General features: G+C 38.5%; 1 protein-coding gene across 1 annotated transcript in view; it reads right to left on the bottom strand.

Moving 5' to 3' along the window:
- Nucleotides 1-637: 637 nt before the first annotated feature.
- Nucleotides 638-12,251, bottom strand: part of NSMAF (neutral sphingomyelinase (N-SMase) activation associated factor) — a 33,725-nt gene continuing 22,111 nt past the window's right edge. Inside the window, exons 22-32 of the mRNA XM_009697336.1 lie at nt 11,637-11,800; nt 9,965-10,073; nt 8,542-8,600; nt 7,752-7,819; nt 6,044-6,111; nt 5,682-5,805; nt 4,857-4,940; nt 3,681-3,831; nt 3,184-3,286; nt 2,013-2,122; nt 638-1,002 (exon numbers count right to left, since the gene is read on the bottom strand). Of these exons, the coding sequence (XP_009695638.1) occupies nt 908-1,002; nt 2,013-2,122; nt 3,184-3,286; nt 3,681-3,831; nt 4,857-4,940; nt 5,682-5,805; nt 6,044-6,111; nt 7,752-7,819; nt 8,542-8,600; nt 9,965-10,073; nt 11,637-11,800 (1,135 nt within the window). The 3' untranslated portion in view covers nt 638-907. The remainder of the gene's footprint in view (nt 1,003-2,012; nt 2,123-3,183; nt 3,287-3,680; nt 3,832-4,856; nt 4,941-5,681; nt 5,806-6,043; nt 6,112-7,751; nt 7,820-8,541; nt 8,601-9,964; nt 10,074-11,636; nt 11,801-12,251) is intronic.

Raw genomic sequence — 12,251 nt, 5'->3', positions numbered from 1 at the left:
GGTTAAGACAACAAGGGACTGGATAAACCCAGGAGCTGTATTTAAATTCCATCTCATAGATGACATAAGTTGAAAGAGGCTGAGAACACCAAACAAAACATGAAGATTATTAAAAGGAGGTTAGCAATAGAAGTGATGAAAGGCAGTAGTAATAGTCTCACGCTCTAAATGTTGGGCACATTATTAGGGGAAGATTTATGTTAACACATTATATGTATGTGTAACTGTTCTCTGTTAGGGGATCAGTTTTATCAGCTTGCCTTCCTTTCAGGCTAATACATTAGTGCTGTTTTTAGGAAAAAAAAAAAGTAGGAAAAAGCAATATAGAATATGTTCTTATTCTTCTCTACACCCTTGCAAATAGCCCCAGTTGAAGACTAGATAGTGGAGTAGGCTGACCACTGCTCAGAACTACAGCTGCCTTAGTGTTCAATGCAGTATTTACCATCGTATGTGCCATCACTAGGAAGAAAGGTTGACTACACAAGCAGTACATCATGCACTGTGTCACGAGACATGGCAGTAAGCTGCAGGCATCCTTGAAGACTTAAGAATGCAAATGCTGCTTCTTTTGAAACCAGTTCAAACAGCAAGCCATGATGCTTTCTACGTAAATCAAACAATGACTGCAAGTTAAGAGCTCTTTAATTACAGAAAAATAGGTCTTTAATTTCATCTCCGATATCATTTTAGACAAGCATTTTCAGGATGATAGTCCATGAAAAACAAATGCATACACTCTGGAAGTTAAGAGCTCTCAGTGAAGTCACCATAACCTAGAAAGTGGTAGTTGAACAAAGCTTCCTATCTGGTTGAACTTCAGCAGCCATCATTGCACACAGTTAAGTTCCTTTAAAAGGTTTGGTTTAAAATAAGAGTTCATTTAAATGTCTGGAGGGAAAGGCACTTAGTACTGCAGTTTCCAGAACACGATTTGTTTATCTTCCCCTCCTGTAATAACGCTGTTGCACTGTTCATTCATCCACATGGACATTACAGCACCTGGGGGGAAAAAAAAAAACCAAACATAAACCACAAACCCAAACAAACAAGTAAATCCAAATTCAAATACAAGCGGTAGTTGAAATAATGGAACAGATCTTTTTAAGAGAGTTTAGGATCATCTGATCATTAATCTGGATCACGTTGACACCGTAAGAATTTTAGCAGGCTTCGAGGTGGCTGCTGTTACTCACAGCAATGATCTCATGCTGCTTTGCCTCAGCTGCCTTTGGGTTCTAGAGGGACAACGCCAGTTGTAGGGTAGAATGCTGATGGCACGCTGGCAAGAGGATTCATGGGGCTATGGGGAGGAGGTTTCTCTAGAAAGACAGATTTTTTCACTCTGCCATTTGGACTTCTCATATTAAAAGTGCATTCACATCTTCCAGCATATGCCTAGAAGCCCACCTCTAGAGATTCCCCTAGCTACAGAATGATCTCTGTGCAGGTCAAGTTCCAGAGTACAAGCTTATAGTAGGGAAGTTTGAAATACCTGTTCATGAAGGCAGGTTTGTTAAAAAGCAAACAATAAAATTGAGAGTGTTTTTCTCCTTCACACATCCTGGTTGCTAATGCACTGAAGACTACACAGATACACATTTAAGAAGCCTATAAATCCCCATCCAAAACAATTTCTCTAGTGAACTTTCCTTCATTTGTTGTTAGACTCGCAGTCTGGACTGACTTTGACAAAGTATACGGTGCAGTCTATACTACACTTTATTAGGGCTACGAGGTAGAAAATGTGGACTTTTGTCATGTTGAGTGAATTACAAAAAATCCCAAGTCCTTTACCTTTGGTGTGTCTTGTAAGCAGCAATATTCCTCCATTGTTAGTAAACTTCCTAGGAGGCTTATGTGGACCTACTTTTAGTTCTGGGGTCTCAGATAACACTATCATCGAGAACAGCCCACTGATGGGCAGATGACTCTCAAACTTTTCAGTAGTAACAGAGCTGGAAAATAGGAATCTTCCATTCAATTTGAGCATAGGAATAGTTCAGGCATACCTGTATGTCCTTTGATTCTTTCAGTAACTTTTCCTCCAAGAAGGTCCCAAATCAGTAATTCACCAGACTGACCTCCCGATAAGATGGTATTTCCATCCCATCTGAAGCACCTGCAAGTAAGTCTGAAATCAGTTCACTTCAAGCTTTTGTATGACAGCTGAACATTTCCAAACTAAGCCAAAAAGAATTGAAAATGGAGGTACAAAACTGAAAGAAACTCTACCCTTTAACACAGTCTTCTAGAAAGGTTATTCCCAAATTATTTTAAAGGGTCATGACCCAAACTTGCTTCTCTGACTGCCCTAGACCCAGCCAGACCTTCTCCTGGCAGAAGGATGAAATGTATTCCCGTAACAGAAGAGGACCCAGTCAGCTGTACACGTGTATGGTACCCAAGCGCTCTCATGAACCTCCACTTTCACTTCTGTCACTTCATGTTCCCGAAACAATCACTTGAAGTGCAAAGACTTTCAGGGAAATAACTGAAGAAAAAAACCAATATATACACACACACACAAGAAACCAACAAGTGTACTCCATGTATGGCTGCAATATTTTTACTCCAGTAACTGAGTAAGCATTCCATCTATTTACCTGATAAACCAAGAAGAACTGCATGCATTTTCATTTGTGAAAAGTGATCGCTCTTTAATTATAATAGCCAATCTTTTCTTAGATTATTAAAACAAAAAGGAAACATTGCAAAAAAACCCCGCCACAACAAAAAGCCACACACACAAAAAAACCCAAACCCCAAACCAAACCACAACAAAAAAAAAATCAAGATTATTGACAGAGATGATTCAATTAGGAGAACTGTCTCTGTGTTAGAAATTTCAGTAGTTCAGCTGCTGGAAAAGCTGGTTAGCTACAGCTCCCATCATCTTTTATGGACATTAAAGTTGTTGGGAAAAAAACCAAACACACACACCACCAAAACAAACCATGAGTTATTTACTTAGATACTTGTTTAGTTTTGTCCCAATTTGGAAAGCTCGATCATAATGCACACAACATGCCAGGATGTCGGCCTTTGCACTTTCAAAAGTAATTCAATAAAACAAAGTTGCCAATATTACTGCTCTTTCCATTCTGCTATCACCAGCCATCAAGCATCTCCACAGTTAACCAAGTTGACGCAGCTTCATAACCTGTATGTTCTCAGAATTACCTCTGTGGCTCATCAGCGGTTACAGAAGATATAAGCATTCCAGTTTGTACATCTATTACTTTAAAACAGCAGTCCTCTCCTGCGCTGAGTAGATGTCTGCTGTCTGTATATAAAAAAAAAAAAGGCAAACAAAAGAAACAACAACAAAAAAGCATGTTTAGACATTCAGTTCTAGTTACCAAAGCAGTCTGCAATACAGCGTGTTGGATGTGACATTACCTGACCTACTTATTTATAGACAATTTACTGTAAATTAAGTGTCTCACCAAGCAATGATAACAATATGGTTTAGAGTCTAGACCACTGGTCTAGAGTCTAGTATGGTCTTGTATACAATTAACAAATTCTTTGTAATGGAGATGCGTGTCAATCCAAAACATCTCACCATCCCCCTTAGAGCAGTAATTCCAATAACAAGGGTATATTACACGGTATCAGGAATAAGATTCCCTTTGAAACTCCCAATGGTGCATATTAAAAACTGAAATCCAACGTACCAGGACTAAAAGCAGCATCAAACACAGTCCCAGAATGACACGGCAACTGGTGCAACACTGTTGCTGTAGTAACATCCCAAACACTAATGGTACCCTCCTTGGTTCCAGATGCCAGTATAGTATTTGCAGCATTAAGGTTGATTGTATTTACCTAGGAAGTTAAACATCCCATGATTCTCCTATTCTTTCATGTGAGCCATCTTGAGACAGGTTTTAAACATACACAAAGCAAGGCATTATCCATAGGATGATATTTTATTTACAAAAAGTTTTTGCATTTAATTCTCAACATCCTTAATTAACTACAATTGTTAAAAATCTTGCCTATAAAAAGATAAGTCCCTTTGATAATATTTTAAAATGCTTTTTTCTTTGCAGAATCAGAAATGCAAATTGAGATTTCAGACTACTTTTAGTACCCATACTTTCCATCTAAATGCAATACTACCCTTAAGGGTAAAATTATTCTTTACTTTTAAAAAAAACTTCCTAGCTGTCAGTTGTTTCCTGTTCTCTTGGGTACAGTCCTTAAGCGTTATCAGAACTGTTTCAGTATTTGCCTATGCTGTAACCTGTTAAAAAACTATTAAGAAAGTTTAAAACACAGTAATTCTAAATATCCTACCACAGTGACATTAGAGGCTATAAATAAAAGTTTGCAGTTACACATTTATGATTCATTGCACACAATGTGTTTATATATTTATAGCCAAATTCGCTAATATACTTTATAGCGCAATAAACAACTCAGAGGAGTCCTTTTTCATTTGCTTGCCTTTGGCAAAGATACATTGAGAAGAAGCTGTAACAATGAAAATAGTTGAAAAACATTAGTCTGTTTTCAAAAAGAAAGCAGCAAACAGAAAAACCTCAGTCCTCCATGTCCCCCCTTGACCTTTGTGCATACAAGCTGAGCAGGACAAATTAAGAAACCTCTGTTTATACCGTTGCTTCAGTCTCCAGGAGGGGACCTTTCAACCAGGGAAGCAGAGGACACATCAGACAAAAAAAACCCCAAATGAAACAAAAAACCCTTACACACACACTTCCCAGAAAAAACACACCCCCTCAGCCCCTAACCCAATCCTTCTGCTTTACCACTAGATCTTGACTTTGATTTTAATGAGCAATTAATTTTCATATTCTGAGATACTGTATCTCTAACCACATACTTACGCTAACATCGTGTTCTAACTCCGCGAGCAGTTCAAAGTGGTGTTTTTTATTGCTCAAGGTCTCTCCAGGAACACAGTGCCACACCTACGAGACAGATATTTAAGTTTGCTCAAGGAAGCATGAGTATAACCCCGGATGAGTTTCTTCAGTACTGCATTCTCACATTACAAGGAGGGCTGCTTGTGTTAACTGTGAGCCTTGCCTACGTGGCAGAATACAGCAACAACAAGTGGCCCCTGAACTCGTTTACCCTAAGCAGAGCCACATACTAAACAGGACTGTGCTCATTCCGGACAGCTTACAGAAGCCTACCTACGTATGGGTACCTCATTGCACTGAGGGTGTACTCACCAAAAAGCCCTACACGGAAGGCTTTGGGAAATTCTTTCCTGTCTCTAACTTCCAAATTATCTTTCCACCTAACTCTAGGTATGCTGTTTAGATTAGCAAGTTCCTAGTCCACTTAGGTGAAGAACATAAGCTACAAAACTATTAAACATTTTGGAAGCCTGTTCTACTCAAAGAGAATCACTAGTCAAGGTCACAAAACACTGCAGCCCCTCCAACAAATGCAGTTTGCCTCCAAAACTTCCACACTTAGAGTAAGTTAGAATGAATGAAATTTCTTTAAAGTAACACTTTAGCTTTGAAACAGTTGAGATAAAGCTAAAGAAGAAGATATTCTAGAAATAAACTTACTGTGATACAAGCTAAGCTATTATTCTAGTACAACAGGTACATCCACTCTAATGCATTTGGCCAGCTGAATATTACAAAGTGCTAGCTATAAATAGTTATTGAAGTATAACAAACCCACATACAAACCTTCACAGTGGAATCCCAAGATGCAGAATATAAACGCCCATCGTGCCAACAGATCTTACTGACTGCGTCATCGTGTCCCATTAAGATGTCTTGCTGTCTTCCAAATGCAATGGAATAAAAATATCTAAAGGGAGAAGGTTATAAAAGCATTACATCTTCAGAAAACGTAATTTTTTTTTTTTCTAAATAGATGAAAGTAACTTTTCTTCTACAGTTTCTAACAGAAATCTGATGGAAATAAAAGTAGAAATATAGACACTGCCTTTTAACAATGAATTTCTCTATCATTATCTAAAACCATAAACATAATGGCCAAGGCACTCAATGTAATTCTATAAAAAAAATAGGAAGTAAATACACACATATGATTGTCCCATGAAGAACTTATGACAGTGGTATCTCCTGGTAAGATTAGACAAGATGATAAAGCCTGTAAGAAAAAAGGAAAAAAAAAAAAAAAAAGAGTAGTGTTCAATTTCTTACCCCAAATCAAATAGAAGTACATTAACATGCTTTTGGAGAACAAGAAGCATTTTTATCTTCTATATACACAGCATACAGGTGTTACAGGAACGCTAATTAAAAAAACCTTATAGGTTGGACACTGAACAGCAAGAATACTTAATCCCTGGTAAATATAAAGGTAGCACTGAAGTTCAGAAACACAAATAACTGATGGATCTCCTTTTTCAAAATGCTGGTATTTCAAGGACACGGTATGTAATTCCTTACTGAGAAGAAACTGGGTCAGCTCTTCCTCTTGTTAACCTACTGTCAATTCCAGATGCAAACAGCTTACAGAAACTAAAAATGAAGGTTTCCTTTGATGTTTGTTCCCCATGACAGCTACTTATCAGCTCAGCCCTTTCAAACAAACATAACTATCTAGTTCCTACTATTCTCAACAAGAGACATTCTTTACAGACAGCTGCTTTGTTACATTGCCATCACTGGAAGCAGCAAGGAGGAAAAAAAAAAAAATAAAAAAAAATCAGCCCAGTGCTTCTACTAGTATTACTACTGGTCACAGTTTAGATCTGTTCTAAGAAACAGTAAGCTGCTGGACTGTAAAAAGACTACTCCTTGTAGCAATGCTAGAAGCAATCAGCACTAAAACTACAGAGAGGAATACACAAGGCCTCCTCATGAAAAAATGACTTTTGTCCTAGGACTCAGCAAAGACCTCCCTTTTTACAGTGCCAAGCAGCAACATTCCTAAGTTTGCCTTAGCTGAAGCATTCGGAATTGCCGTATCTAGATTCACCTGCTAGTGTGTGCCACAGCAGGCCACAGGGTCTTGATCCTGCAACTTACCTGGGGACCTGTTAGAGCATGCTGTGGCTTCTGCCTGGACAACCCATTTGCCTTTTTTGTTCCCTCTCAAGATGAGGGTACAGGGAAGGCTGATATATCTTAGTGGCTTCCCTCAATAAAGGACTCTGAACATGACAATTGGGAGTGAATATAACCCAGGTCTGGCCACAGTGCTCAAGCACAGAAAAATCAAACACAGAACCTCTTTCCAAGTTCTGTTTAAGAAGCAGAGGAAAAATGTTGTTCAGAGGTTGCAGAGATCACTGCTCATAGAGGAAGGATGGCTCAAATTCACTCAGCATAGATTCTACTCCCTGTGCTTGGTTTTCCTCTGCCAGCTAACTCACAGCCTTCAAACACCTGGGAGCAGCAAGGCAATGCTGGATGTGAGCACATGGGTGGAATTTAAGCTTTGTGATCCTGGTCCCAACGGCAGCTCAAGGTTGTTCAGGAAGACTCCTGCTTATGTCAGACTGCCTACTGCAAGCCCTTCCCTGGATAGCACGACAACTCAGAGCAGAGCTAGCACAGAAGTAACGCGCAACCATTTAATGCTCCCTTCCCCTGCTCGCAGAATGTGCTCTGTCTCCCTGAAGGCCTGACAGAGTCTCAATTCACTCCGCTAAATTATTCACACACAATACAATTGAGTAGACAGAGGAAGAAAAGAGGCATTGATGTATGCTGAGAGCCATTTCTCCAAGTAGTTTTGATAAGATTCCCAATGATCTCATTCTTATTTTGACAACAACTTACCATGTTTGAAAAGGACACACTTCTCTGGATTGTTTTTGATTCTTTGGAAAACATCTTCAAAGTTGAATCTGGGGATAATGGACAAAATAGACAAAAGATAAAAGGACTGGTTTATATTACAGAAGCTAGTAATTTTGCTCCTGATTGAATAGTCAAGTATCTTAATATGAAAAGCAGGTGTAGGTTTCTCATAGCCTTTGAGAAACTCTTTATGAAAGTTTGTGACTTCGGCCTGGACCTCGCCTGTTTTGCACCAGTTACAGATGGACTCTCCCATGCCCAAACTCTAAGAGAACTCTGGTATCTAAAGGGAGAAATTACCACCTTCCCAAGCCTAGATATAGATAATATTAAAATCCTTGAGTCACAGTAATCTAAAACTAAACCAATTCATGTACTTAAGCTATTTAATTGGAGAAAAGATACATTTAACTTGATTTCTATAATAGGTAACTTGCAAAGGTAACAATCCAAAAGCCAAACAGAAGTAGCCTTCCACATATGAATACTGAAATTCCCTTAAAGACTAAGGAGGAATTGAGCATGAAGTGAAAACAAGAATCTTGCATTTGGCAGATGATTAGGGTTGCTCCTTTCATGACTGTACAAAAGCAGAACTCAGTGATTCCAGAAATATCCTATCTAATGTTGTCTTCATTTTGGCTTCAGTGAAGACATTCATGGCATTCAATCTTAACTACATTTCAGAGTTTCATGCTATTTTGTTCACAAAACATTAACCTGCATTTACTCGACAGGTTCTAGTAAATACCTCTGCAATAATACTCACCCTGGGACGTAGTGAAAACAGAAGAGCCATTGCAAGTGACTGCTATTCCAGTAATTGCCCTGTTTAATACAAGTAAGCTTATAGGTGATTTCATAGGTTTTGAAACTTAACCACCATACTGTAAATTGACTACAGCTGAAATTTGTTATTTGATCTCTGTAAGAGCTAAGAAATTAAAATCAGTACAGTGGTGTGTTACATGCCTACAGACAAAAATATACCTTGATATAATATGTGAAACACCAGTACATGTTCCCCATATTGTTCTGCAAGAACTTCATCCTCATCAGAAAGGACATGCCCATGTGAAAGCATAAATAGTTTTACATTCAGTCTTTCCAATTTGGGATTAGCTACAAAGAGTCAAGAACCTGCCTACAAGCAGATACTGAATACCTCAAGTGTCAGAAATCAGAACTTTCATGTCTTTTCTCCTCAAATTTGACATTGGCAAAGCTACTACAGTCTAGAAATTTAGACATATAGCTTATGTCAGAGAGTTAGTTGTTACAAAGCATAGCCAAAATTCTGTTATACAGATCTGCTTCTATTTTTCTCTCAGCAGTCAGAGAGAAAGAAAGAAAGAGGGGGGGAAAAAAAAAAAAAAAAAAAAAATCAGAAGCTGAAATTCAAATTTCTTTTCAGGTTCAAGATTTTGCTAACAATCTGGTAACAGAGGCCCTTTCTCACTACAAATACTACCTTCTTTTCTGGACAAGAGAATGTTTCTTTTCTAGATTGAGTTACAGTCACCAAGTAAGTAGTGCACTCAAGGTAGTAGGAAATCCTCTGACTAGTCCAGCCACTAGGACAAGGGATGGGGCCAAAAGGAAAATCTGTTCTTTAAAATATAGCTGCTGTTGTTCACTGTTAGGTATTTTGAAAGTTCACCTAAAGTACCCCTGCTGACTCATGGCTCCCTAGGAATCCATCAGAACAGTAGTTTGGTACCTGGATTAACTGAAAACCTACAGCTGGAGACTTGGCAAACTGCGAGGGGTACAGCAGTTGAACTTCAGTGGTTTAACTTTTCAAATCAAATGGGATGAAAAAGTTAGGTCCTCCTGGGGTTATAAATAAATAAATGAAAGTCTTTATCTGGCTTCTGCTGTCACAGTTTTAGAGAAGGGTAATCAATATCTGCTTCAGGTAATAAAACGATAATGAATTTAGCTCTAGATCTGCATAAGGAACAAACAAAAAACCAAAATCAAGCTGACAAGTACCTTTTCTGGATTGATAACCCACCATATACTCAAACTCATCTTGTATAATCAAATCAATGAGCTGTCTCACAAAGAAAAGTATTTACCTTATGCCCTAACCCATCGTTCAGATTGACACACAGATACACACACACCCCCTCCCCCCCCCGAATGAAATGGAACAATTTTGACTGTGAGGAGAAAAGAATAGTACCTACTCTTTGTGAATTTTATATTGCTCATCTAATTTCAGTTTGGCAATATTGTTCCAAGCAAGTGTTATACTTTCTTCTGTCAAATCTTCAAATGATTCTTCATTTGGAGAAACTGCAATAAAATGCCACAATAAAAGTTTCATCACAAATAGAAGATAAAAAGATAGATTTCAAATAACTACGTAGTTGAAGTTGCAAACATAAATATGAAAGTACAGAAATCATGCAGAGCTCCAGGAATAAGAATTTTTGGCCAATGCAGAGAGCGACAAGATCACTAACTTTTTTCCAAATGTCCTCCTGAATGCATAAGCTTACACAGTCAAAAGCACAATTTTTCTCCCAAACCCAGGGCTTTTAAACTGGAGACTTTACAGAATACAGTTCCAAAATGAAAAAAAAAAATTCCACAACTTTTCTGCAGAGATGTTTTGGTGTTCCACTGAGATGTCAAGAGCTTTCCAAATGGAAAAGTACCAGGAAAGCCATCTACTGCTACAATACTGCACGTGCTTTTATTATTCTATTGCATTCTGTTAGGAATGTCACAACTTCATTTCACTGCACTGTTGCAAAAATTAAGGGATAGAAAAACAGAACAAAATTGAAACAATTAGATGTCAATTACTATAAAAAGGCCAAACTCAACAGGATCTGTTGCTCTGTGAATTAATAACTTGGGCAGCATACCACCATATCTATTTAACATACATGAACATTATTACCACCTTATACAGCTTTCAAAGCCACTCTTGCCATTTGATGCTACAGGTTGCCAGGCTAAGTAGCGCTCATCTTCATTTCTCTGCTTAAAAATGAAAGCCATCAAATGCTAAGTGAATTGAAGACACTCAACTGAGAAAAACCTTTCCATGGGACACCTGGGCTACAGATTCAGCCCAATTTATAGTTAGACCACTATACATATGAGGAGGACCATGGCATCTTAGTTTCAGAGAAATGGTGTAAGTTCCACGTTGAACAGAAGCCTGCAATGGCATTACATACACTGCTCTTAGAATCATAGAATCAATATGGTTGGAAGAGACCTCAAAGATCATCAAGTCCAACTGTATACCTGATGTCACCATGCCCACTAAACCATGTCTTGAAGCGCCACATCTAAGAAAGTTATTTGATCAACATTGTCCTTACATTACATAGTGAAAACAAAGTAGTTTCTTTACAGATTTTCACTGAAGTCATGGAAAAAAAACCCCACAACTTTGGATGCTTAATTTAAGTTCTTAGGTTTTATTCAGACCAAGCAATCGATCACCCCACAGACACCCCTGTTCAAAAACTGAACAACTCTTTACATCATTTAGAATGCCTGCAGGTATGGTCATTGAAGCTGCTGTCGTATCAGTTTGATTTTGAAGTGTCATAAAAGGACAAGGACAATAGCGCTCTCAGAGCTTCAAAAGCAGAGACTGAACAGTCCCAAAGGAGACCACTGGAATAGAAGGCAAAATGCAGGACAACACCTGTATTTTCAAATTTAAAACTGGTCTTGCCAGTTTTTCTTTAAGAATTAGTTCATGGATTTATTTTGAGTTAGCTTACAGGGAAAGCGGTCAAGAGAGTTGTATAATGAGATCCTGTGGGAGAAAGATACAGAACGTCTCAAAATTACAAATCCGTTACATAGTCAGTTTATCTGTTAAACATTTACCTGGAGACTCAGTAATGGAAACACTGTGACTAGATGTTCGAGACAAGCTTTTCAACTTCGGTATTATCCTTCGAGGATGAGGAATTGTAAACAACTGTTTTGGCGTCTGTCCAAACTCCAAGATTTGTGTTAGCAGAGCTACTTTTTCATTGGGGTCCATAATACTGTACAAAACCAAGATATTTAATTAAGCCAAGCAGGCTTTTTTTTTTCTTCCCCTCCCCTGAAGGCATGGGCTTGCATCTGCAGTTACTACAGCACCATGGGCCATCACAAATTCTTACAAAACTGATTTACCACAGTTGTGATGGACAGTCATATGACAGCTTCATAATTTTGTTTATGTACAGTGACAATATGCTCATCAATTAAAAACAATAAAGCAATTTTACAAAAGCCAGTGTCCTGGTTTCAGCTGGGATAGTTCATTTTCTTCCTAGGAGCTGGTACAGTGCTGTGTTTTTGGATTTAGTGTGAGAATAACGTCGATACCGCACTGCTGGTTTAGTTGTTGCTGAGCAGGGCTTACCCTCAGTCCAGGACTTTTCAGTTCCCATGCTCTGCCAGCGAGGAGGGGCACAAGGAGCCGGGAGGGAGCACGGCCAGGAGAGCTGA

This window comes from Cariama cristata, unplaced genomic scaffold, assembly GCF_000690535.1.
Source record: "Cariama cristata isolate BGI_N322 unplaced genomic scaffold, ASM69053v1 scaffold9383, whole genome shotgun sequence".
NCBI classification, from domain to species: domain Eukaryota; kingdom Metazoa; phylum Chordata; class Aves; order Cariamiformes; family Cariamidae; genus Cariama; species Cariama cristata.
This window is presented reverse-complemented; position numbering and strand designations above follow the sequence as displayed.